The 27,622-nt window shown below is 38.0% G+C and overlaps 1 protein-coding gene across 4 annotated transcripts in view; it reads right to left on the reverse strand.

The window, feature by feature from the left end:
- Window positions 1-27,622, reverse strand: part of LOC129725834 (sodium/potassium-transporting ATPase subunit beta-1-interacting protein) — a 72,598-nt gene that overhangs the window by 3,023 nt on the left and 41,953 nt on the right. The window contains exons 3-6 of one of the 4 annotated variants that reach the window (XM_055682138.1): window positions 24,544-24,624; window positions 22,867-23,064; window positions 22,708-22,768; window positions 9,507-9,707 (exon numbers count right to left, since the gene is read on the reverse strand). In XM_055682138.1, coding sequence (XP_055538113.1) covers window positions 9,507-9,707; window positions 22,708-22,768; window positions 22,867-23,064; window positions 24,544-24,624 — 541 coding nt within the window. Of the gene's footprint in view, window positions 1-5,142; window positions 9,708-22,707; window positions 22,769-22,866; window positions 23,065-24,543; window positions 24,625-27,622 lie in introns of those variants that run through there. The other 3 variants (XM_055682140.1, XM_055682137.1, XM_055682139.1) reach the window with 3 other exon arrangements.

Raw genomic sequence — 27,622 nt, forward strand, 5'->3', positions numbered from 1 at the left:
ACACTAGGTACTTAAATATAAAGATAGAGGTTTGGAAGTGTTTAACATTCGTTTCCTTTAGACTGTTTTCGGAGAATCATAAAAGGACTATAAGAAGGACCTGTTAGAACCATGATGTGGGTAATGTTTTGGAAAAAAAGTAGGCGTGTGGCGTTTTGTCAGATTGATACTTTTTCGTGATTGTTTAGGTATCCTTTCTGACTAGGAAAAGTAATGTCGTCATTTTGAGTGTTTTAACGTGTGAGGCACTTTTCAGCAGTACGAGCATTGATAGTAAGGTATGTAGCATTGTCATATTTACAATTTGAAAGATTCAAATGATATATTTTATGATGCGAAGATTTTCGTGGTTGTTTGAGCAGTTTACGAGCGAAGGGCTTGCGAAGTATCCTGGATAATTTTACTAGAACTAGAAGTCATTGTGGTGTTTTTATCTGCGATGCTTTTTATTGCCTTTGTGTTTTTTAAAGAACAGGGCAAAAATGATAGCTTGAAAAATGTTGGTTGTGTACGAGCCTAGGGAACTGAAATATTTTAGTAAAGTATTAAAACTGAAAAAACTCTTTACAAAATGAGAAGTATATACTAATCAAGAGCCATTTTGGTGCAAGGATCACCCTCGCTGATTCCGAAAATCACTTAAAATTGTTTTCACAACAAACATTCCACAATATTATTGATATTTACTTTATATCCTAATGGACGCTAGAAAAAAAAGCATATTTTTTCTATTTAAAATTAACAAAACTTTTCTATTACTGCATAACAACAATTCAGATCCAACAAATTAGATATACGACAAGAGTGTTCCGTCTAATTTGCATACATTTCGGAAGACGTTGAACATAAATGTCAACCGAAACATCATTTCTGAAATAGTTTTGTGAAGGTCGTTTTGAATGAATTTAAATGCAGAAAACAATACAGCGATTTTTTTTTCGCGGTATAGCATATTGGTGGTATAATTTGCATGTTCGTTTCCATTTATTTTTGAAAAAGGTCGCATCATAATACCGACCACTCGATCAAAACAGATTTCTTTAGATTGATTTTGTCTCAAGTTGAATGAATGATTCTAGTAATTTTACATAAAAAATTCCATTAGCAAATATTGCCTCTAAAAACTACAATTAAAGTGGTTTTGGGTGTATCAGCATACAACCATGTTTTTTTCGCTGGGAATTGTATTCGAATTTTTTTTTCGAATATTTCAAGCATAGTAGCTCATTTTCAATGATTGTAAGGGGCCATCCACATACCAAGTGGACAGATTTTTACCGATTTTGACCTCCCCCTCCCCCTCCGTGGACAACTGTCCATATAAATTCTAAAAAAATTGTATGGACCGTGGACATTAGCTAACCCCTCCCCCCCCAAAGCTGTCCACGTGGTATGTGGATGGCCCCTAAAGAAAAAATCTGTCTTGTACGCACTTTATTTATTATCTTGATAAAAATAACTAGCTATTTGAAATATATTTACCCTCTGATACCCATTTTTTCGATTATCTTGAAAAATTTTAATTTTACTTTCCACTGTCAAGATAGAAGGAAAAATCATCTCGAGGCGATTTTTTTTATAAACAGTAGTATTTTATTTATCTCAGTTTTTTAAATTTTATTTCGCGACTTTATTTCTCACGACTCTAGAGAATGTACAGATTACGTTCAATTTCTACGAAATCGTTATTCAAAAATTAATTACGCTTAGAGACTCTCATAGAATCAAACAGCAATGAAAATATGATAAACTTGGCGAAATTTTGTCCGATATTTTGTAGATTTTACCATTTTTCACAACGCTCTCATGTTAATATTTCACTTGAATTACTACTTCAAGATTCAACCTCTCAATGCTCCAATATTTGTCCCTTTGTTAATGCTCTTCGTGAAATAACGTAGCCGTATAATGTCGTTGTTGGCTATCTACAGAGTGTCACCGTGAAAGCGATACACAAATTTGAGTGCCTGTAGCTCCCAGGGTTACCAGATCTCAATTACTACTGTAGACGCACGCTGCTCACAACATATTTTGTTCGAATGTAAAATTGTTTACGTTGGAGGCTGATTTGAACAGATAGAACGACATCGTGTGTATGGACCATGTCTTCGTGATACTCCAGCCGATAAGAGAGGAGTGAAACGATTCCAGGTTTCTTCAGCTGTGATGGTTTGGGGAGCAATATCCAACAGAAAAAGGTTGCCACTGCGATCGATCGACAAGAGTGTGAAAAATAGCAGAGTACTATTTAAAACACGTCATTAATGCTTTACTGCCTTTGGAAAAAATAGTTTCTGCTTTTAACAGGGTTGCAAGGAAAATTTACCGTGTTTTATCAGGAACTCATATTGGCTTGCATCTTCTCACGATTCGAATACAATGAGCTTCAGCATTTGAGGACTCATGCCAGGAAACTGAGTGATATGAAACATATGGCTTTTGGTTGGTAAACGGCTGGGTAGTGCGTACCATTGAACCGGTGGTAACTTAGTCGTTTGCTGACATGGATGAGGAAGTGTCTCCTTGGAGCGGTTAGGGGTGGCTCAAACAGTGACTGATCCAGAGAGCTACGGAAGGCAAAATAGCCGTCTATGCGTATAGAGAATCAAGGGCAGAATCTGCAATTACAGCCTTATCAACGTGTACGAACCGACAAACCCGACAAACGATAAAACCGACGACATAAAGGAGGAGCTCTATGAGCTCCTTGAGAAAACGTATGGAGAATGCCCACAACACGACATAAAGATCGTCATCGAAGATATGAACGCACAATTCGGACGAGACAAGTTCTTTCGTACCGTTATTGGTAGGGAAAGCCTTCAATCTACCACCGACAACTGCTTGAGGTTAGCGAACTTCGCCGCGGCCAGGGGAATGGCCATCTGTTGGACCCATTCTGCACGTCTGAACATTTGGAAGCACACCTGGAGATACCTCAATGGAAAGGCCTGCTCCCAGGGCGACCACATGCTGATGGACGGCCGACACTTCACAGAGGTCATAAATGTGGACCCCAAACATCGGCTCGGATCACTATCTCGTGGTACCCAAGATTTGCGCCCGGTTGTCCAACGTGTTTAAATCGAGATCGGCGTGGAAGATACGTCTGGACATGCAGAGGTTATCACCGGAAGGAGTTGCTGCAGAGTATACTCAGAAAGCTGATAGACGGATCGGTGAAAAAGCTGGAGTGGACTTGAACGAGCAGTATAAACACATCCATGATGCGGTCAGCGCGAGAAGTGATAGGCATGACAATGAGAACCACGCGTAGTGGCTGGTTCGATGCTGAGTGTTTAGAGGTGACGAAAGCGAAGTACCGGTCCTATGCCAACACGTTAGCAGCAGCTAATACCGGAAACCAAGGGCTGCCGATAAGAAGCTTCACCACCATAAGAAATGAAAGCACTGCGATCGCATCCTCATGGAGGCGGAGAATTTTTTCACTCACACGACCATGCCAGTACCTGCCATGGGTAATGACAGGGAACCTGATTAAATCGCAGGTGGCCAGGCGTTGGAGGTAGGAGAGTCGTCGAAGGGAACAGGATTGAAATTGAATTCAACATTGGACGAGGTGGTGAATGCTTGCAAAGAGCTGAAGAACCACAAAGCCGCTGGGAAGGGAAGGACGGCTTGCCGGCCGGAATATTCAAATTCGGGAGCGAGCGGCTGTGTTGTGAGCTTAGCCAGATTATCCTAAGGATATGGTCTAAGGAACAACAAACTACGGACTGGACTGGAAGGACTTATGTGCCCTTTCTACAAGAAGGGACATAGACTCGACTGTAGTAATTATCGAGGCATAACCCTCCTCGATTCCGCTTATAAAATTGTCTCCCGTATCCTGCTCCAGCAACTGAGGCAGTTGCAGGAAGCCTTTGTTGGAGAATACCAATGTGGTTTTCGCGCGGGACGATCTACAACAGACCAGATGTTCACCTTGAGACAGATCCTCGACAAGTTTCGAGAAAACAACTTGCAGACACGTCATCTGTTTATAGACTTTAAGGCGGCGTACGATACAGTGAAACGCAACGAGGTGTGGGAAATTATGCTTGAGCATGCTTCTGGGACGACATTGATATTATTGGTGTTAACCGTAAAGCTGCTGAGAGAGCCTTTGCGGCTCGCAAAAGGGGAGCTGCGAGGGTTGATATTACCATGAACACTGCCAAAACGAAGTACACGGTGCCTGGTAGAGAGTTTGGTAGTTCTGTGGGTGTTGTTACTGCTGTGGAGATGGATGGGGATATTTTAGGAGTGATCGACGAATATGTTTATCTTGGTGCTCTCGTGACATGTGACAACGAGGTGAAGAGACGAATTGCTGCAGCAAATAGGGCTTATTATGGATTGCGTAGCCAGCTTAAGTTTCGTAGCCTACAGATTTGTACGAAATTTTCGCTCTATAGGACCCTGGTCCTCCCAGTGGCGCTTCACGGACATGAATCGTGGACGTGGAAGGAGACGGATCGACGAGTGCTTGGAGTCTTCGAGCGTAGAATCCAACGACCAATACTCGGAGATAAACTAGAAAATGGAGTGTGGCGCAGGCGCATGAATCACGAGCTGTACGAAGTACAAGCTGATGAAACACGGCAGGTTACAGTATGCTGGCCACGTAGCGGATTAGCGACCGGCAAAGATATTTAGCAAAGAAACGGATAGAGGCCGACGACTTCGAGGCAGACCGCGCAGAGCAAAATCTACTGCATTTCTCAAAAAATAAAAAAATAACAAATGACCTAAAATCACGATAGAAAAAACGTTGACTCAATCAATCATTCAGCGCACAGCCGAAGCTCTTTTTTTACTTAGAATACACTGTTGGAACCACGAGATAAACTTTTGTTCATTTTATTTTCAAATGCCACAAACTGTCACGAAGAAGAACAAAAATAATACCTGTTTGGTGAAATGGGTGAGAAAATGTTAGTACATTAGCTACATATAGAACTCTCCAATTAGGCCTACAGTCGTTAGTTATTGAAAAAAATATAATAAATGTTAATCCACAGTAAGTACATTGAGGCAGTGCGAACCTTATTAAATAGAATGACAACAACAAAACCTTAAAACAAAATAGTAACCAATTTTCGGATCATCGCTTGGTCACGATAAGACAAACCAGACGAACACGGGGATGAAATGAAACAATTTACTTTATTTTTTGATACAAAAAGAAAAAAAAAAGAATATAAAACGATTGCTTTATTTTTTTCGCTCTTCTTAGTTTGTTGATCGCGCAGTCGCGATCGTTTGTTTTAGTTTCACTTTCTTTTCGTCGCATACAAAAACTAACTTAAGCCTAAAATGAACAATAAAGAATCACTTCGTTGACTGAAAACCAGCTGCAATTCGTTTTAAGTGATAAATCTAAATGCGTGAACTAGGTATAGTCTAGGCTAGCTCGTGTTTGCCATACAAATCAGCCACTAGTTAGCATGGCAGACGAGGGGCAGTTTAGTAGTTCATGCGCGGTGTGAGTCATACCTTTTCATGTTCTTAAGTTGGCGTATGATTTGCATCCTAATTCGGCTCCTGCCTTGTCTAAATTTTTGTACGGCAATTTGTGGAAAGCACACTAGTGTATATTTGTAACAACGCTATTCGTTCCTATATTTTCAACTTCTAGTTTATACTTTGGTTTGAAATAGTATATACTCAACGAATGCTCTGCTTGAGGCGAAGAAATTAAACAGTTTGTTTTATTATCTACCACTACTAATCGAAACGTTTTGAACTACTTGTTTTAGGATTTTCTATCTCGATAATAATAGTTTCTATTAGCTACAACGTACGCAGTACAGGATCGAATTTCACTACTGGGTTGGATTCACTAATCGAATTTGTCAATGATTTGATAATTGTTATACAAATGGCTTATAATAACTTAAGCTTAACTTTTTACAGAAGCAATTTTCTGGTAAGGAACGTTGGACAGTACGAACTGGTGAATGATTTTTTTCTTGTTTGTACTAGTCGCTGTCGGAGTGAAATAGTGACGGTTTTTAATCTCTGAATGTAGGTTTAGATAGGATGATCGGAAGTCGAGGTTTATCTCACGAACAGAAGCCAAACTTGAGCCCAACAGAAGCCACATAAATGGCTTTGTTGCGAGCCTGTTGTCAGTTAATAATTAAGCCGTGTAAAGCGAAGCGGACGACGGGGAAGCCGTGGTTCACCTTCCTTTCAGGTATCATCACCTTTAACCCTGTACCCAACGCGAGCGAGGTTGACCGTGCAGAGGGAAACTGAACAGCTGTCGCTAGAGTTTGGGTGGCGTAGAGTCGCCACGTAAGAGAAGCACGGTTTGCTGTACTATTTTGAAAAAATAACAATTATGCTATTCACCTGTCTCTGATGTGAAGGCTGAGTTATACCTAGTTATATCGGTTAGTTGGATATATCGACAGAAAGCTACTAGTTTCGAGCAAGCCGATTGAATATCGCTTCCAGCACGGATACCGCAAATTAGCATGACACAGGCGCCATACTAATGCTTCCCGGGTTACGGTTCCATGGTTTATCGACTGTACTGCGCCACAACTATCACTCATATGCAGTATGCATTAGGGTCGATTTCAAACGATTGATTGCCTAACATGCCGCCATATTTTATTCCAATTTTGATTTGTGGTGACCGCAACGAAAAAGAGAATATTAGTGTTGTCCTGTTTAAAAAAATAAAAATCACTTTGTGTGATACACAAATCACATTTCTAGGAACATTTCTCATGTGAAAATTATACTATGAAACAGGGAGGCAGCTTTTCAGTGCATAATAAGGCCGTTACAAACGTAATTTTTTTATATGAACGAAAAAAATTTTTATGAACTTATTTATACCTTAACAATTTTTGAATAGAAAAAAAAACCTTTGCTTAATTGACGGAAAACCCATCAACATTTGTTTAATCATTATTGGTATAATTTTTGCACTTATTTTTTTTTTTTTTGTCAAATGTTTTTGTACCATAAACAATTAGACACACGATTATTATTATTTATATCATTATTGGTAAATGGAGTCTTTCTTCAACCTCACTGAAAGAAAAGTAAATAGAAAATTTAATTCATCCTATCACTGAAGCAAAACTAGATTTTTAATTGTGTAAAACCTCAAGTCCGGAAATCCGAGAAAAACGTGTAAATTCTGAAAACCACGTGAAAAATTTCACTTGTAAAAAGTGAACAAAAAAACTAAGGAGCAAAGCTAATGCCACCTGCGAGTATAAATAAATAAATAAATGATATGTATTTTTAAATTCGATTCAACAGTTTGCATTTAACAAAAATATAGAGTTAAATTGGAAAGAAAAAAAGGAAAGTTGAATGAATTTTATTTTTTTTGTTTATTTTAACCTCAAAGCATAAACAACGCCTAATTGTCTACAATATTTACTAGACAATGAAGCGCTAAGAATATTGTTCAAATGTAAACTTATTAAACAGGTTTAAAATTTTCAACCTCTACAACATTTAGGTATATGGCATATAAACAAATATATGAAGATTCATGTAGCATTCAGCGCTTTGACATTGGCTTTACACTTTTTTTGTTGAGTTTGAACTTTCAAGGATGCATTTACAAACCGAAAAAGAAAATATTTTCAACATTGTTCTATGGTGCAACCACTCGAAACATTTTGAACACTAGCCAAGTTAATACTATTAACGGGTTTTTATATTGGCTACAATTTCCAGTAAAGCCAAACTTGCTTTGCTGCCAAGCTTTTCCTATTAAAGGGATGTTTGTGGAATATTATCTTTTTGTTTCAACAATACAGTTGCTAAGTTTTTCTCAATGAATTTTATAGTTAATAGATGAAATTAGTAGAACAAGCGCGTGCACACGCTGTCGCTGTTAACATAAGTGGAAAATTAAACGATTCCACCCGGACATATTTCGCACGACATTACCGCCCAGCTGCGTACAGTACGCGGGAATGATATCACCGCGAATGGCCCTCTCATCTTACACACAAATGAACGATAAATTCAGTCGTCTGGCAAATGCAATTCAAATTGGATTCAATTTAGAAATAAAACTACTATATGCGTGCCCCTGCCCGATGCCATGAGAGGAGACATACGGGCACCCGTCCGTCACTATTTCACGTCCATACCGACAACGATTTACATCAAAGCGGGCAATAGGAAAAATATAAACCGACAAAAATCAGACTGCTGAGATGGAATCGTTCTTTCCCCCATTGTGGTTTGCCTGGCAGATGTCTAACTGTCGGGATGTTCCATAATCACATAGTCCGGATAGATTCCGTTGTTGCTGCAAAATGACCGAGGCCGCTGCTGCAGCTGGACACCATGCTGGGCACGTGCCCCTCCGCCATGGTGCCTCCTGCTGCGATGTGAAAGTCGATCCTGCGACTTTGCACGATGCATAACCATTGCGGGAAAGCCTCCTCCGCCACTCAGGGGAGAAAGTGCCGAAGGAGGCGCAGGGTAGTTGTTGTTTTCGTGGCCATGGTAGCCAGGCAGAGGTCCTCCTAGTTCGCGAATTTGGTCGCAATATTTGGGGCTCATGACACGCGATGACGATGAGCCAGTGCTGTTATTGTTATTGATTAGATTTGTGTTATTTCGTCTAGCAATGCGATTCAAGTTCGGGGATCGTGTTATGTACTGATAAGGCATTCGATAGTTTTCGGTATTATCAAATTGATGATGTTGAAGGTGCAACTGTGGCAAGGGTGGTACTGGTGGCGGTCCTGGTTGAACTGGTTGGAACGACTTATACCCTATCCTATGCTGGTGACTGGCCAAGTCGGACCGAGTCCCGTGGGGAACATTTCGTTCGAACGCTATCACGTTTTTCTCGCTACTGGGAGTCGTTGTGTTAGTGTCGTTGCCCGTGGTGCCGTTCGATGTGATCGAAGGATTCCGCTTGAGCGGAGTCGAAACGGACAATTGCTGCAAGGAACCGGTAATTAGACGAGTATTGTCGTCATCGTCAGCTCGTGAATCACCATCGCCGTCGCGATAGTACCGACTGGAGACATTGTTAAAAGGATTGCTGATACCGAAGTTGTTTCTACAGGAAGAACTTTTCGGAATGAAAAAGGTATCGTCGTCGTTTGGAATTATCTTTTGTTCGTCCTGTTGCTGCTGCTGTTGAATCACGTCAGTGTAGCGAATACTGGCACTACTGCTATTCTTACGTATTTGTCCGCTGCGAGTTTTGCTAAAGCTAGAATTTCGACTGAGCGGATGCAGGTGCGGCATTGGTTGCTGGTGAAGTGGAACGTGTGCTTCGTGTGTTAAACCGCCGACTGGTGGAATGCAGCCAGTGCCGCTTATGCTACTACTACCGTTTCCGTTGCAATTGGTGAAAGTCGATGACGGTGACGAAGATGACGATAACAGAGTGTTAGTGTTTGAAGATGAATTTGCATTCATGTTACCGTGGCCATTAATCGACATGAGTACAACACCAAGCTTATTGCTACTAGTGTTATTGAGGCAATGGTTGCTAGTACTGTTATGTTTGTTGGCGGTGATGACCGTGGTGCTGTTGGTGATGGCAGATTGGGCAGATTTCGCAGCAGCACTTGCAGCGTTTGCCTGCTTCAGCTGCGTTGAGGTGGCACTATTCGTGGTAGGTAAACTAGTATAGCTCACGTACATTGGATGCACTGCCGTATGCTGGGGACTTTTAGCATCGCCACCCATAAAGTCGACTGCGGGAAAAGAGAGAAATTATTCCATACTTAGCACCCACTTGACTTGACTTATCAGATTGATTGATTGGGGAAGGAGGTTCTTGTTTGATTTGATCAGGCTGGGAAAGGATAAGATCTTTTAGTATTACATACACTTCAGGATGTGTGCGTGCGGTTGTGATTGATAGGAGAATTAATGCAACATAATATCGGCACGAAATCAAACTAGCACGATTGTGTATTTCATATGGTCAATTCGGTCTAAACTGGTGGTAAAACGAGCAAACAGGCGATTGTGCGGAGTATAGGCTTGTGGTATAGAGGGCATAAAACCAAACAATATCGCAAAACAGTAGGTGTCTGTGTGAAACGGGTGGGAAAATGGGAAGCATGATATGGCATATAATAAGGGCGAAAACGCTTCGTTTACTGTACAAACCAATAATATATTAATGAAGCAAATAGGCCAATTCATTGAAATAAGCTTCCTCTGAAAGGTATGCCGAAACGGGTGAAATGCTGACCGTTTTAGCAGCGTCTGGTTTGCTCTCAAGTTTCTACGCCCCCTACTGCTGATGTATTGCAAAAGATGGGAGGTTAAATGTGGTTTCTTCTTGAACGCTTCTCAGTGAGTTGATTTTCTCCGTATAATTAAAGTATCGAATCGACACGCAAAACTGTAAAACATTCAAATAAACGATTCTGATTTATAACCTAATTGCTTTTTCATTTGAAAATGGTTCACAGCATTTTGCTTGTTTGGTGGCGTTAAAATGTATACTTGAGTTTCAATATTATTACAAGGATTAAACATATATTGAATACCGGTTTGTGGTAATGATGATTTTAATATTTTATCGTTCGATCCGCAGCCTTATTTGAATCACCAATCTAAGCGAGTGATTGGAACAAAAACATTCAATGAAATGTTTAAAGCGTACTTGGAGTAAAATAAAAATGACTTCAGTATCCATTATTTCAAATTATAATGATCATTCAGAAAAAATGACCAAAAAGTAAACAAAATAGGGTTTTATAATTTTTTGTTCGACCATAAATGGATTATATCTAATTTGACATTTATGTGTTTAGAACATACGATGCGCAATGACTCGTTCTAGTAAAAATAAGTCGAACTAAAATCTGTATCATTGTTACACATTGACATGGTTGTAATCATACCGTGTTTAAAAAACATATACGAATACAAGTTTCCGAGTGTTTGCCATACCAGTTCCTTTCGTATATCCTATGTAAGTATTAGAGAAAGTTTTTACGCTATGTATTCACTCACAGTCTGTCAGTTGTGTTTAATTTTTGACATGCAATGGAAAAACTTTGGAAAGTTGTAGTAAAACGGGTTTTGGCCGGTGACCGCCCTTGCACAAAATTCAAACGTCTGAAATCGTGTGAATCTAGGCGAGATTTCGTTCATAAAACCATCAAATGACACAAGGAGGCATCCTTTCTGGAGAACCGTGGAGATCCGGTCGGCCCCGATTTCTAAGGACACCGCAAGTCGTTGAAGTTGTAAGGCAGCGTTGAATTTTGTCCAGTTAGAATCCGGAAGCACTTATTGTGTTACAGCGGCTCTGAAAGTGACCGCTGCAAGAATTCTTCTACAGCGGTTTGTTTACCTAGACACCCACTTCCTGTGGTATAAATTTCACGGCGTTTCGTGCAGTTAAGTCAGTTTAAGTTATTTCAGATGGAAGCCGAGGGGAGAGAAAAAAATCTGCACACCCGAGTTGATAACACTGCACAGTGGTCCAGTACAACAAAAAGTGGAACTTAATTCCATGGCGCCTTTTACCTTCATCCTAGCTTAACCCTCTAGTGCCCAGTACCGCCTTTAGACGGTCTTCAGTTGAACCTCTAAAAAGCTTCGATAAGAACTTAATAAATGTTTATAAAGTTTCATAGTGATTTTTTTGAAGTCCGTCCAAAAATTAATTTTGGCACTAGAGGGTTAATAGCTGTCTTCGGAAAAATTATGAAAAGTTTACTATTCTAAATAAAAAAAACTAACTTTTTTGTATTAAAATATAGAGGAATGGTTTAGGAGAGTTGTAGAAGATACAAAAATATGAAACTTTGTTGAACAAATGAAAATCCTATCATTCGGTACAAAGTTATTCAAAATGTAGTTTTTTGTACTTAAATTTTGTTAGTTGCATTTTACATGAAAATGTCGTACAGAGGAATTGTTAGGTCACACAAAACACACATTTTTATAAAAATCATACATTTTCAGGACTTTTACTTGCAAAGTTGTATCATAATTTTGCTTTTTTATGATATCTTTAAGAACGTATAGGTTAAGCGGCAAGTGGAATCATGATGTTAATACCTTACCTTGAAGTTAAGATGAAGTACTATGAGCTCTTGTAGGTTCCATTTGTCCCAAATCACCCATATTAGAGCACGGCGAGTATTTGTTACAGCAGGTTTTCATATATTAAAAATACTAACTTTTTTGTGTTGAGAGATAGAGGAATGATTTATTTGGCAAACTTTCAGAACGTGCAAAAATATGAAACTCTGCTGAGCACACAAAATCCCTATCTTCATTGGGTACAGAGTTACAGAGTATTTTTCATAAAAATTACTCAAAAGTGAGTTTTTTGTGCTTAACTTTTGTTAGTAACATTTTTACAAGGAACGTAATTCTAAAGAAGCATTTGGGCATACAAAACACACGTTTTTGTTGAAGACCACACATCACCAGGCCTTTTCCTTACAAGTTATAGCACATTTTTTATTATTGTTTAGGGTCATTTATACCAACAATTGTCCCGAAGACTCTATTAAGCTAGGATGCAGGTGAAAGGCGCTATGGAATTAAGTTCCACTTTTTGCCTTATTGGACCACTGAACCCAACGTGGTCCGCAATAAAAATCGCGAAAACGTTGAAAAGCGCCAGATCAACCGTGTATGATGTGCCTAAACGTTTCAGAGAACGAAAGAGCGTGGATCGAGTGCCTCAAGGTAAGCATCGTAGTGGAACATATAATCGCAAGTTGAATCAGAAGGTGTTGAGAACCGTCAGAGCAAACCATGAAAAAATAGGCTGCTTCGAGCCAGCAAGCAATTCAACAGAATCTTGAAGCAAATTTTCGTCACCAAAACTCGAACTTGAAAATTGTACCAGCAGGTTTCGACGAAGTATCAAGGATGCCTGCTCATCGACGATGAAACCTACGTCAAAATGAATTTCGGGCAGCTTCCTGGCATTCTACACAGCGACGGCACGAGGAAATGTTTCTGCGAAGTTTAAGTTTGCTTCTATGGGCAAATTTGCCAAAAAACTCATGATTTGGCAAGGGATATGTAGCAGCGGAGCAAAGACCACAGTGTTCGTGACGAATAAGACGATGGACTCGAAGCTGTACAAGGGAGAATGCCTCAAAAATCGCGTACTACCTTTCATTAAAGTCCATGAAGGTCCCGTGAAGTTTTGGCCAGATTTGGCAAGTTTCCACTACAACCGGGTAGTGATCCAGTCGTACCGCGATAATAACGTAGATTTCATCGAATAAAACATAAATCCACTCAACTGTCCGCAGTTCCTTTCCATCGAGAGATTTTTGGAAAATAATAAAGCGGAAGCTTAAGAAAAGTGTAAAAACGGCCCGGGACGCGATTCAGATGACCAAAATGTGGAACAAATGTGTCAAGGAAGTTGATTTCGGAGGTGTGCAGTGTTTTATAGGAAAAATAAAGAAGAAAGTGCGAATTTTCATTAGAAACGAAGAAAAATTATTTGTATTGATATTTTTTCCTTAAATTACAGTGAATTACCATTGTTTCGATGTATTAACCTTATATGTATGCCAATCCGTTACCGAGATACAGATGATTTCATTATTCCGGATTCCAAATGGACAAAGCTTTATCTGGTGAAAAAGGCAACGTCTAGTTCGAATTATTAGGATGACAATGACTGTATAGAAAAAACTCATCATCGAGTTCATAGAACCGGCTATATACATTTTCTTTATTGGCCCAAAAAATGACCTATGTAAATTTTCAGCTCAATCGTACACGGTTTAGGAGTGCCTCAAAGTTGTGATTTTTTGACCCACGAAAATCTACCAAGGAACACTTCTTTGGGTACTTCCAACTCCTTGGCATAGCGAAAGTCGATTTTTTCGTTGCTAGATGACTTGAAAATGCGTAAAACGTCTGATTGAGTTGGAATTTTGCACAGGTCGTTTTTTGGGCCAATAAACAAAATGTACATTGTCGGTTTTTGAAATTTGACACTACCCTTTCCGCTGTAACTCTTATACACTAAAGTCGCTTTTCACGCGGGGGATACGTGCCGCGTAAAAAAAAACGCGTAAATTCCGGAATCCGCGTAAATTCCGAAATCCGCGTAAAAAAAACCAGCGTTATTTCTGCAATCCGAGTGAAGAGAAACCGAAATCCGCACAAAAAAAAATTACCGTAAATTCCGGAATCCGCGTAAAGAAACCGCATAAATTCCGGAATCCGCGTAAAAAAGCCACGTAAAAAAACTGCGTAAAAGGCGATCTTAGTGTATCTGAAAAGCTTAGCGTGAACTTCACGTCCTTTCCGAGTCCTCTCAGAAAAAGAGACTCGACAGAGCGAAAATGATACTTCCACGGCACGCTGGTTACGACTACATTACGGATGACTATTCGTTTGACAGAGACAATATTTAGGAGTGTTTATCGATTCTAGAGTTCAGCTTCAGTGATGTTTTGAGGGCAATTTGTAAGCGAGGTAAGATTCCTCTGGTTTTCATCGACAAAGGCGTCAATGTCAATGCCGTTTATCTTAAAACTGGAGTTTTGATGACAATTATTGCCTCGAGTCTTAGAAAACTCCTAAGAGATAACTATTATGTGTTCCAGCAAGCCGCATGCGCATGCTACTTGTAGGGACAATTTGACTGATCTGGACTTTTTTGGCTGGTCTTACATGATATCGAAGCTTGCTAATTACAAGATCTTCAACTTGAAACGGTGTAAAGCGGTTATCTAGAAAATCTGAGATGAAATATCCATGGAAACCGTTCGTGCCGCGTGTGACAGCTTTGAAAAGAGTTTGGTGAAGCTAACTAAGGAAGGGGTTATTCTAAAACATCTGCTGTAGACACATTCCTAGCTCTTCTACGCCAAGACATCAGAATTTCAAACTGCATATTTAATCCAGAACTGTTGTGTGGGTGAAAAAGGATGAATTGAGCTTTGCGAAACATGTTTGTTTCATTTGAATTTACATGCAAAACTTGATTAAATGATTGAATAAAACACACTCATAAAAGATTATTAAAATCATAGTTTTCAAAATAGTCATTTTGGTGAAAGAATCGGTTTTTTGCGCTACCCTAACTCAGGAAGGGCATTTGGGTGGTCAAACAACAAACAATACGGGTCTAATTATTTTGGATGGAGACCAATTCGTGCAATTTTGAGTAAGATTGTCGCAGAAAAAATCATGTATTTAAAACGAGACGAGTTGCTCGCGGAGGCTTCTGTAAAAGAGCCCAATATTTAATGAAGATACAGCTGTTTTTGTTTACCGGGCAAAAAGTGCGGAGCGATAGGTTTGTATAACTACTTGTTTCCCTTTGACTTTTAAGAAAACTGTATCAAAAAAGGTTAAGATCTGAATAAGATATAGCATTTTTTATGAAGGAAAACATTTCTAGTACGATACGGGTTAAAGAAATATATACCTGAAACGCTACCAACGGCGTAATTTCAAATTAAATGTAAGTGTCACTGCAAACTTATTGGTAATAGTATAAACAACAACTTGGCCAAAGATAGTATGATTAAAAACTAATCAGGATGCCCAAATTTACAAAGCTCGCATTATCGCAACGCGACACCATTTGCAGAAGACTGTTTTGCGTAACGCGACACCATCGATATGTCATTTTGTTGGATCCGGTCTTCCGAAACAAAGGCCCAGACTATGGTCTAAGAACTTACGGTAGAGCTTATGTCTGAACGTATGCCATCAAAGGTTGAAGAAGCGAAATTCAGCGATGGTGTTGCGTTACGAAATGTGTCGGGTTGCAGTACATAACAAACTATCTAAATTGATAAAATAACCCGTCGTAAGAAAGTACATTTAATTGGCATTATTTAGGACATATGCTAACATCCTAATTTCCAATATCCAGGCTGAAATGTACGCCAAAGTCGGTTCCTCATGGTGTCGCGTTACGCTGAAATATGTCTGTAGATACTCACTATGAAAAGAGGCCATCCATGATTGGAAGGTAATTTTAATTTTTCAGCTCGTTCGTTGAAAAATGAAATTCATAGTTTTCAATTTCACCAACAATCTATTGCTGACAGTGAAAATTTGTAGCTCTGGGCACAGGTGACGACGGCGATAGTGTTAGTTTCAAGTTATTATGACAACCGTGAGGTGCAGACGGTCAGAGTGAAGCGCTCGCAAAAATACTGTCTACCAGTAATTCTACGAATATCAGCTTTATTTTTGAATAATCGGCACCGGTAAAGGTGTCGTCTTTATCCGCACTGTTGAAGAATATTCTGTCTTTTTCAAGGCGACGATTTTTTTTCGAATAATGTTAAATGATTTTTCCCTTGCGAATTCGGAATATTCAGCAGGTTATGAAGCATATTATAGAAGCTTCGACAAGCAACTCGTCCCATTTGAAATACAGGTCGTTTTCTTTAATTTATTTTTGCCTTATGTAGCTGATGTCATCGTAATGTATCGCTTTTCGCAATATACAATAGTGAAGCGAACCAGCCGCAGACTGAAAACCTCAAAAATACAGACAAAAAAAATACAATACAACTGGTGCTGCTTATCACTCCTAAAAGGATCATTTAGTAGAGTGTCAGTAGTGCATAGTATTAGGGTAGATTTATGGTTACTTCTAAATCATTTTGAAAACTTTAACAGGAGTGCATTATTTGTTTAAAAGGTAGTTAAGTAGCTATTATCAGCAGATTACGACAGGGATCTTAGCCTTATAAGCAATGTTAGCAGTCATGGAAATCCCGAAACGAGTGAAATAAAGTTTGGTTTATTTTCGTCAATTACTTTTTATTCAATTCTGCATTTTATTGTCCAAATAAGACTGCTATTTTTAACTGTTCCTTCCTATCCGTGTTCGTCCTATCGTTTTTCATAGTAAAACGGTTGTGTGATAAATATTTGAGGCATATATAAGTAAATTAACAATCGACTAACCGTTTATAGCGAAAATGTACTGCAGTGTACGTAACATACAACATCAGAACGATATGATGATGATGAGACGCGAAAACCAGTCGCTAATTCATTGCTGTCGGAAGCTGTAAATTTTGGTTTAATGGCCGGTAAAAGGAAGTTTTTCTGTGGCATATGGGACCGCGGCAAAAGTCAAGGCGGATAATGAAGTCTATTGTCTTCGAGATATATTGTCTAGTGCTAGGATGTGTGTAAAAATGTAACATCCAAACAAAAATTACCCATCGTACAGTGTTGAAATTCTGAACTGATTGAAATTATTCTCCATTGATACTTTCAAGGTCCAGAAGCAGCAGCCAAATTCAAAGTTTGAACAACTTCGCTTCCCTTGCACAAATGTGTTCCCACCTAACGCGCATCATGCATAGTTAAGAAGACAGGTTTCCACGGTGTAATTTGCTCCTTGATATAATAATGTAAACGACCCGAGTCGTTCAAGCTTATTTATAATCGCACATAAAGAGATACGCTTCTTCAAGCTACTCGAGACACATACATGACCAGAACGGCCGATAACCACGCATCAGAGCAAACGTTGGAAACGTTCTAGCCATACATAAAAAGATAACGATAGGGCATATAGTAAAAGCACTTCATCGCCAGCCACCAGCAGCATGGCTATGGTATTCCCGGGGTCCGGCTACTGGGTGCAGAAAATCATACGCCGAGAAGCTCGAGAAGATCGTTGGAATGTACAAGAACGTATCGAAATTATCGAAACGGCCTTGTACACCGGAAGCCAATGTCATCTCGTTCATCATTTTGTTCGCCTTCTCCATTCCACGTTCGTTAATGAAAAATCATGCCACTACGGCTGGGTGTGTTAAAAGAACATGAAATCACTGACAAGAGCTCACGTATAAATGTGCTTTACCTTTATATATTTTTTAAAGATATTTGGCAAATGTTCACGTTTTCAATGTACAAGCAAAAAGTTTATCTAAATTTCATCATATTTGTATAAACATTAGTCGCATGACTAAATTTTATACAACGAAGCAGACAATGAACTTCAGCATGAAAATAGTTTATACTTTCAAAACTCAACGGGGAAGCGGGAGTCGGTTTGAACTATTAATTTTTATAACAACATCTTCCGTCTGCTGACCCAACTGTCTTTTGGTTTCGTCTGTTTTCCCTTAGAATGATAAATATCCCCAGAGATAATGTTATGAAGTGATGTTTCAGGTTACCAGATCAAAGCCGTTTTCCTTCATTAACAAATCTTCGCAGTGAGGGATTGGTAAAATATATACCTATTATTCTGGTTATACAAACTATACTTCACCACATCTCAACGAGCAGAGACTCTTTTTGCGTTTCTGAAGAAAATACGTGCATCACTGCTGTTATTCTTTCATTCGGCAAACATCAGCGGCGTTGGGGATGATGAGTGCTACGCTGCTCAGTAAAATTCCCAAGCGGAAGCTTCTCGGCTGGAGCAAATTGAAAGAGAATTGTATATTACGCAGACGGACCAGACGATGAGCAAAGCCCACTGGGCTGAACGCCGGAAAGAAAGTCAGAGTCGAAAATGCAAATCATCCATGCTTTTCCGATGTTCCAAAAAACAGGCTTTAAGAAAGAAGACAAAACTACCTATTCGAAATTAGCACATTTGTGGCTACAGAAGAAGATTCCCTGAGTGTATCTGAAAGGTTATCATGGCTATTATTGCACGGCACAAAGCTTGTGGGGTTTATTTCTAAAGCGTGAGTTTTAATTTTCTGATCTATCTGTGCGGTTTAGAAATGGAATTTTCTCGCAGAAATAGTATAAACTATTCAGTGAGCGACTCATGATTGTAAATTAACCTGTTCAAGTCAATAGCAATGGAATTTAGTTCATCATTCCAGTTTCATGTTGAATTGTAAATACCATAAATCGCAAATTTTGACATAATATTTGTACTAGCGCTTTATATGGGAAAATCCACTTTTTCGGGTCAAGTTCTCCAGAGATGTTGACTCTTAAAATATATCGATAGATGATAGTTGTAGATAATTTTCCTGGGAAAAACTCTTCTAAAGACCACAAGGCGCTCCGATGCTTATGGAAAAAGTTATTTACCTTAAACTGGTTGAAAATCTGACGCACGACTCAACATTAAATTTTTCTACCAACACTGCTGCAGCAACCTACTGTTGCAAACTCACCCATATTATGAGAAACAATTTCGCGTAGAATTAACCCTCTGGTACCCAGTGCTGCCTTTAGACGGCCTTCATCGAAAACATGATATCTCTTCATCAAAACTTCTGTTCATACTTTTTTCTTATAAAATGAACTGACATCACTTTTTTCTATGTTTTTATGTGGTTTCATGATCATCTGAATCGCACGATAGCAACTATCAAACTTTAAATTTGCATAAATGACCAAATCCGGAAAATTAATTATTTTGCGCTTTACTCTGCAGTGCTATTTCAAATATAAAGATTATTAGTGAGAATTTGATACAAAATAATTGTTAGTGGCTATTCAATTGCTTTTTATTTCAGGTTTGTATAAGTTTTGTTTCTATTCAACTATAAAATACTGAAATATTAACAAAAAAGCGAAGACCGTCTAAAGGCGGTTTTGGGCACTGCCGACATGAAAAATTTTCGCTGATGTTAAAGCATGGTTTTTGATCTGTTTCTTGTTCAGTCATAAGACGACGACAGAAATCGAAATTTTTATCGTTGTCTGACCCATAGATTACTGAGCTGATGATGCAGGAGCTTAACAGTGATACGGACCTGGACTATGATATTTTGGATGACTTTGATAGTAACGATAGTGCCCCAAAATATGTTGAGAAAAAAGCTCGGCCATCGCGCTGTACATTTTTAGAGTCATAAATTTTTGGGTCGAAGCTAGGCGCATTCAAAGAAATCATTAACAAGACAAAAAACTTGTACTACCAAAGTCTTCCATTTTTTGTAATACGAACCCTAACCTGATAAATTCAAAGAGCTGAACACTCCATTTAAATACTTCAACTGTTTAGACAAACCTATACGCTTTCCAGAAAGATATCGGACCTTTTTGAAAGAATGTATGTCAGACAAACCACATAAATGGGGCATAAAATTGTTTGTCCTGTGTGACGCCATTTTTGCTTCACATCGTAAAAGGATTGAAATAATGTTCCTTTGATTTTTTATGCTAGTGCCCAATGCCGCCTCTAGGCGGTCTTGATATTTTTTTAAATAAGTAAGTATTTTTCAAAACAAGAGTTTTCTTATTGTCAGATATGTGTTACGGAACACAGAACAAAGCGGCTAGAATTTATTCAAGCGAAAAATAATTTTGGACATCAGAGGGTTAAGTTTGAAGTTACTTTGAAAATTTTCCAGGGAAAATTTCTTACAAATATTATGTGTCATTATATGTTTTAAATTTAACTGGACATCTCTGGAGAACAGGTTTTTCAAAAGTGGATTTTTCAACATTGTTTGTATGTTGTATGTAAACTTTGAAAATCGGGCGCAAAAATATAGTTCCACCCGATCGATCTGAAAGTTTACACAGATGTTAAAGGATCCATAAGTAAAACGGAAGTGCAGCTGACATTTATTTTTTGTCTCACTTTATTATATACACATCATTGAACACACTTAAAAACTGTGCTGATCGCAAAGTTTTCGAAAACATAGAATTCAGTGCGGCGAATTTCTTAAGTAATGTGTGGCAAAAAACAAAGCAAAACTCAAAAATTAAAAAATCCTAATTAAAAAAAAAGAAAATAAAAATAAAAACAAAGGAACTCAAACAAAAGTTAGTCGAACAATATAAAATGGGTTAAATTGAAATGAAATTATTATAACACACTGATGGCTCTAACAATATACGAAAACAAAAAAAAAATCTATATGATGAAAATATCGCAAAATCAACAACAAATCATAATTTAAAAATGAGTATATGAGCAAATCAGGTCGATCAAAATAAAATTTCATGTTTTGTAGAGCTTTAACTGTTAAACCTTCTAATTAAAATAAATTGGATGGAAAAGTACAAAACCAATAATATCTATTGACACAACTGAGCGACCAAACTGCGTGAAAACAGTTGAATATGTTGTTGCATTTCAACTAGCATTCAATGCATTTAGACCAACCCCTCTTGCACATATAACCTAAAAATGCAAAACCCCTACAGGATGGCCTAGGAAATGAATCAACCGGGGTGACACTGCATTGACGGTGGAAATTGAAACTACTTTTAAATTCCATCTACATTCATGAATTGCACAGAGTAAAAAGCGCCATACAGTTTCCCTCTGTTTTGTTTTGTTGATCAAAATCCGGCATTCTCCGGCCTCTCGGCGTTGCACGAAACAGGATGATAGAAAAGTTTTCCCATCGTCTGAGAGAGAAAAAATTCATCTTGTGTGGAATTGTTTTTTTTTTTTTTTTGCTTGATTGATTAGGAAAAACTCTTCCGAATTTTTTTTTGACATTTGAAAAAGTTCATAGTAGGAATAATTCAGGTACCATGAACACATCTAATTAAAACGCATGATGTACCCTGGTAGCCCCGCAACTGCATGAGGTGGTGAAAAGAGCTCTGCTTCATATACCGCAAGCCGGGGTGAGATTGTGTCAGTAGGGCTGTGCCATACAAACCCATTGTTTGTCAGCCATCCCATGGCGATCACAAGACCAATCTTTCTTGAATGAGTTGAGTTTCCTCGAATACTTAACCAAGAAAGACTACCCAAGTAACAAAACTGGTTTTATGAAAGTTTTATAGCGCTTTTTTGGCTGTATCAACCGCTGAAAAACTATGATAAAACCAATATTGTTACTAGGGTAGTCTTCTGAACTGGAAGAGATGACTGACAAGTCACGGATTAGATGGCATAATCTCACCCCCACTGGCACAATCTCACCCCGGCTGACGGTACTAATAGCCTCACAGGAACCGACACGATGAAAGCCAGGAACTCTTTAAAGCGGTTTGACAAAGTGGAGCAGCACAACCGTTAATGTGAGTTAAGTCAAGCTTGGAGAACAGAAATCTCAGTAATGAGCATTTTATCACAGATAAACGGACGAAATAAGTTTATATTGTCGAATGCTTGATAATGAGTGATATTTTTTCTGAAGAACGATTTGTTTGAACCATACTACAGTAGCAAAGAAAACAAACTGATGATATGATGTAGGGTATAACTTCAACGGGTTAAAACTCATGTATATTAAATTTTGGGAAGTCACCTCCACATGCCGTTGAAGGGTGATGTGTTCGTGATGACCGCGAATAAACCATCAGCTCTCAACGGCAGTGCAGGCTGGTAAAAAGCTAAATAATTCAATAAGCAACTGCTGAAGTTATGCTTCTAATATACCGTTGGTTCTAAATTATGTATACTCTACCGGCGCTACTTTTACGGTGTTAATGGTTTCTATTGATGTGACTTTCGAGAGGTTTGGAAGCTACGCAATGAAAAGCTGGAAAAGGCGGAATAACGGTGGGATGGAGTAAGCGTTAATCATGCCCATGCTGAGAGGTTCCAAGAGTAACCCCGAATGTGATTAATTTTCCAGCACCATTTGATATTTTTTTCTAAAACGTAAACTGAAACAGGTTAAAGGAATGGAAATATGATAAAAAGAGACCAAATCGAAACAGTTCAATCCTACCAAAACTACAGAGGTTGATTTTAGTGCGTTAGATGAGGAAACTTATGAACGGAGAAAAGGCTGAAGCGACATTATTGGTCAGTTCATTTAGTTTTGGAAAATTGAGGATCATGTGAACAATCTACATGTTACTTACAACTATCGTCTTCGTCCAGATATGTATGGCCCAAGCAGACAGCTCCGAAGAAACCGAGTAGCTGGAATGGTACAAAAGGTGGACAACATGTAAAAAAATATGAAATTTCGCAACTAGCAACGCGAAGTCATAATTTAGTGTAAAGTAGTCCCAACTTACCGCCAGCGCACATTGCAAACTGGATTGAACAATTTCCACTATGTGGTAATCCAGCAAACAACCATCGACTCGTTCGGGCCTCACCGGCCGGTATGGGTCCTCGGAGGTGATGTTCATCGGATAGGTTGGCTTGCAACCATACCCGTTCACTTCGAACCATGACACACTACCGGTTCCTAAATTTAATAAGTCACTATCCTGGAATGAAGAGATATAACAATAATTGTTAACAATGTAAATAAGTGTGATTAAATTGATAAGTGTAAAATTAAAACTAAATTATTTTTTTAGTTGGTTTATTTTTTTATATAATCTTAATTCGTGACTTTCTATTAAAATTCGAAAAAGTAACGAGTTTTTAAAATTTAAGATAACCTTATTCTCATTATTCGCAGTCCGTGAAGTAATGGTTGAAAAACTTTAATATGAAATGACAATTTGTGCCAAATGCTTTTTATCTGTGGCATATCTCCAAACGCAATTCTGCTTAACCCGTTAGTTAAAACTGCGTCTTCTGACATGTGCCCTTTCGAATGGTAACGAAAGCGTACGACAACAATAGTTCTCTTGGCGCTCGGCCAGCTACAACAATCGAAATGATTAGTAAAAAGCACTTGTAAAAAGCTGAGATATGTATTTATATATGCAATGCGGTACTGTGCGACAGACAGACAAATTAGGCACAATATAATAGTTTGATATATCATTGGAAAAAATCAATTTCAGTTGATTCATAGCTAAAATATTTAGTGATAGTTGAACTTTTAATCGTGGATGATATTCTGATACAGAAACACAAAAAATCATTCAATCCTAGCTTTTATCTGCGGAAAAAAACACATTTAATTAGTTGCAATTATGCTACCCAACGTGAAGGACTATGTTGCGAAAAAATGGACAATAATTATTTCGTTTCAACGAACAAAATAACGATTCCAAGTTAAACAAACAGCTGTTTGTAGAGAAAGAAGGTAGGGTTGGGGCCCAATCCCACGTCAGGGTTAATAACCGTACTTGACCTTTTTCGAAATGAAATGGAATGCTATGGAAAACATAATTCGATAAATCACAACGAAATGCTCAAGTGGAAACGAGCTACACACGAAGCAATTTCGTTTTATGCAATCATCCAAAAAACTACGAAGTCGATATCATTATCAGTACATATATATGTATAGTGTTATAAGAGCACTGGCCTGCCTCGGCTCACATACCACACACTGCAGATTTGCCTGAAACTAACTTTGTCATCCAGTCTACTTCATCCAAACTTTGCTGCTAGCAAAATTTTTCCGATGGAAGAAAAACAACAAAACTACTACAAAAAATTTAATTAGATTTGCTCGACAGAACGCGAAAGACGTGTAGCGGGCGGATGAAACTCTTCGAGCAATTTCGTTCCGATGGGAAATTGGCTATACTAATGAAATGAATAAGAGTGCAAATGTGCTTATGAAAGAGTCCCCTATAATTGCCTATTATCACCGCTTCTGTAGTGATGGCACTTTTGCTTTAATGCCACAAACAAACGTTGTTTATACGATAATAACATGCTTGCTTCATTTAGCTAATAAGACGTAATTTTCTCTCGCTGGTAGAGATTAAGACGAGCTTTCGAAGTTTCGAAAGGCATGTAACAGTACAAGGGATGTGTGCTGCATTAAATTTAATACTTACCCTATCTAAAATTCCTGCATTTAAATAAAAGCATATTAAGAACGCGTTCCATCCTATCCATAAAAGATTCCATAGTGAGTACTGTGAAAAGAAAACATAAACAAGAGTGAAATTAGTATAAAAAAGTTACAACGAAAATAAACGATTCTGAATATTCGTTTTTTTATATAGGGAGAAATTTGTAATTCTTATTGTTAGGATTTGTTTGCTTTCGCAATTATAACTCATCATTCGTAGGAATTGAAACCTACTTGTCAAAAAAGAGAAATAATCCTACAGCCAACCTAATTACTAAGTTATTGGTTATAAAGAGAGTTTATCCGAACACTATAGTATTTTAACGATTTTTGTTTGTAAATCAAAAGAATTTTCTTTGAACAAAGTTGTGAATTTCTGTTAACAAGAGGATATAAACATTTTGTATATTTGATGCAGTTTGCTTGTACGCTCTCAATGTACTCCTTGAAAATAATTTTTTTTATCGTAACTTAGTCCCAACTACTGAACCTTGTGAGACCAATTTAAAATAACCCCATTCATCTTGATGACGTGATTATTGTTTGGCTCGAGGGAAGCAGCTCTAGACTTATGAAAAAATTATCAATTGAGTTTTTAGAAGCAACAAAGATTTTCTTATTTTTCTAATGGGAAGAAAAAATGTTTAAACTTTCCTGCAATTGACTCCATATGATACGAAGACTTTCTCTTTTTACGGAAATGCTTGTGTTATCCCATAACAATGACTTTGTGCATCATGGAGGTAAATCAGGAAGATCTGTAGTAAATATGTTGTACATGACTGGACCCAAGACTGAACCTTGAGGCACATCTGCTCTGACAGCAAATGTATCAGATTTTGAATTTTTCTAGACAAACTGCAGAGTTCGATCAGTAAGATCATTCTTTAAAATTTGTATTGTGTAAATTGGAAAATTGAAAGTTAACAATTTTGCGATCAAACTTTTCTGCCAAATACTTTCGAATGCTTTTTCTACGTCTAGAAGCGCAGTTCCAGTGGAAAAATCTTCAGATTTGTTAGCTCGAATAATATGTATTAGTAGCTCTAAGCAATTGATTTGTCATGGATGCCATGGATAAATCCGAACTGTTTGTCTGCAATGCAATTGAATTTTCTTTTGAGTTACAACTATTGAAAAATTGTACTATAAATTCCATTGTGGATTTATTTTTGTTTTCAACTAACGATTTTGGAAGACCCTTTAGAATATAAAAATATTTAAAGTCGACCAAAATCATGCACGCCGTTTGAGCAGGCCCGTAGCTAGCAGCGGGGCTAGGAGGGGCTTAGTCCTTCCACGCGTTTTCTTTGCCACTACCCCCTCCCTTTTTATTAGCTTTTATTCAAACAGTACCAGTCATTTTTTTTTTCAAAACAATAAAATCTTGCGTTTTCATCAAACCTTAATAAGTGTTTAAATTCGAACAAACAACACGCTAAAAATAATAAGTTTTGCAATCTTTTAGTAGACAGCCGGTGAGTCCACACGATTCATGTCAATGCCGAAAATAACGATTAGCATACTTCCGTTCCGGATGTCCGGTCCGGCGTCTGGGAGTGGAAAATGCCAGTATTTTTTGAAAAACTGTCATTTTATTGAATGAATCAACGACAGTTGTAGGTATATGCATGGTAAAAATGTTTAATATTAATGTTTCCCGAAAAAAAATCTACTTTCTGGGACTAGGAAATATTAGAGCTGGGAATTTTCCTTATCTAAAAAAGTAGGACGGTGGTATCTAAGGTACGAGTGCATGACGTTGGACTACGTTATTTTTGTATTCCATCAAAACAAATAGTAGACGGAATTGTAACTTCAGTATTTTCTGCAATTTATCTAACAGTGCAATTCTGAATGCGAAGACGTTAAAACGTTATAAATACAGTTGAATCCCTCTAAAACGACACTTTTTATAATGACAAATCTCGCTATTGCGACATTCTCAAAGGTCCCTCAGTTTTATACTGAAATTCTTCGTTTTATTGCGACATTTCACTATTACGACCTTCCTCTATAACGGCATACCATAACTCATACTTGTCATTCTTTATTGCGACAATAGTACAGTCAAATCTCTCTATAACGACATTGCCCAATCTATAACGACATTCTCAAAGGTACCTTCTTTTCTACATATACGAAAAATCTTCGCATTATTGCGACATTAGGCTATAACGACAGTCCCTTGCGATGTCACTATAAAGGGATTCGACTGTAATACACTGGGGTCGCTTTTTACGCGGGTTGTTTTTATGCGTTTTTTTAAACGGGATATTTTTACAATAACGCGGATTATTTTTACTCGATTCGGAAGATTATTTGTACGCGGTATCAAATAAGTTTACTATAAATATATCCAAACTAATTTTTAAATGCGGTACTCAAAAGCGTTGTGTTTTCAAGGTTTTGGCGAGTGACAGGAAAATATCTTAACTTCTTTTATTATGATTTAGAGTATTTCTAAATGTTTTGTTACTTGTTCTATGTGTGAGAGAAACAAAAACAAAACCGCGCACCGAGAAACAAAAACGAAAATTAAATGTATACTCACTGAGAAAACTTTACCGGTAATTTATGGTACTCCTTTAACCGAGAATTTATGGTACCTGCTTAAAAAAGCCTGTTTTGATCTAAATGAAGTTTCTAGTGGAGATTCGCCGAATAATAGGGCTGGGAAAAAGTTATTTTTGAAAATTACCGAAAATTCGAATTATCGAATATCAATTTGAACTCGAGCTTGTCAAGGGTAATCCACTTTGAGTCAAAAATAATTTGATATAATAATTTGGTAATAATTTGGAACAGACGGCCGAATATTCAACGAAACATGATGAGAAAAGGAGAAGAATTAAAATCCAAATTATTCTTGACTTAAAGTGGATTACCCTTGACAAGCTCAAGTTAAAACCATTATTCTGTAAACCAGGCTTCTTCCGTTCTCTTGATTTTTGCCCAAATTTCCTAACTAGAAACTAGACTTTCTCTCACACAGAGTGAGTAATTATCCACATTTAGGTGTAGAGTATTTCAGTCGTAGAGTTTCTTTTCACTCTTTATCA

The sequence above is a fragment of the Wyeomyia smithii genome, chromosome 2 (genome assembly GCF_029784165.1).
Source record: "Wyeomyia smithii strain HCP4-BCI-WySm-NY-G18 chromosome 2, ASM2978416v1, whole genome shotgun sequence".
In the NCBI taxonomy this organism is placed as follows: Eukaryota; Metazoa; Arthropoda; class Insecta; order Diptera; family Culicidae; genus Wyeomyia; species Wyeomyia smithii.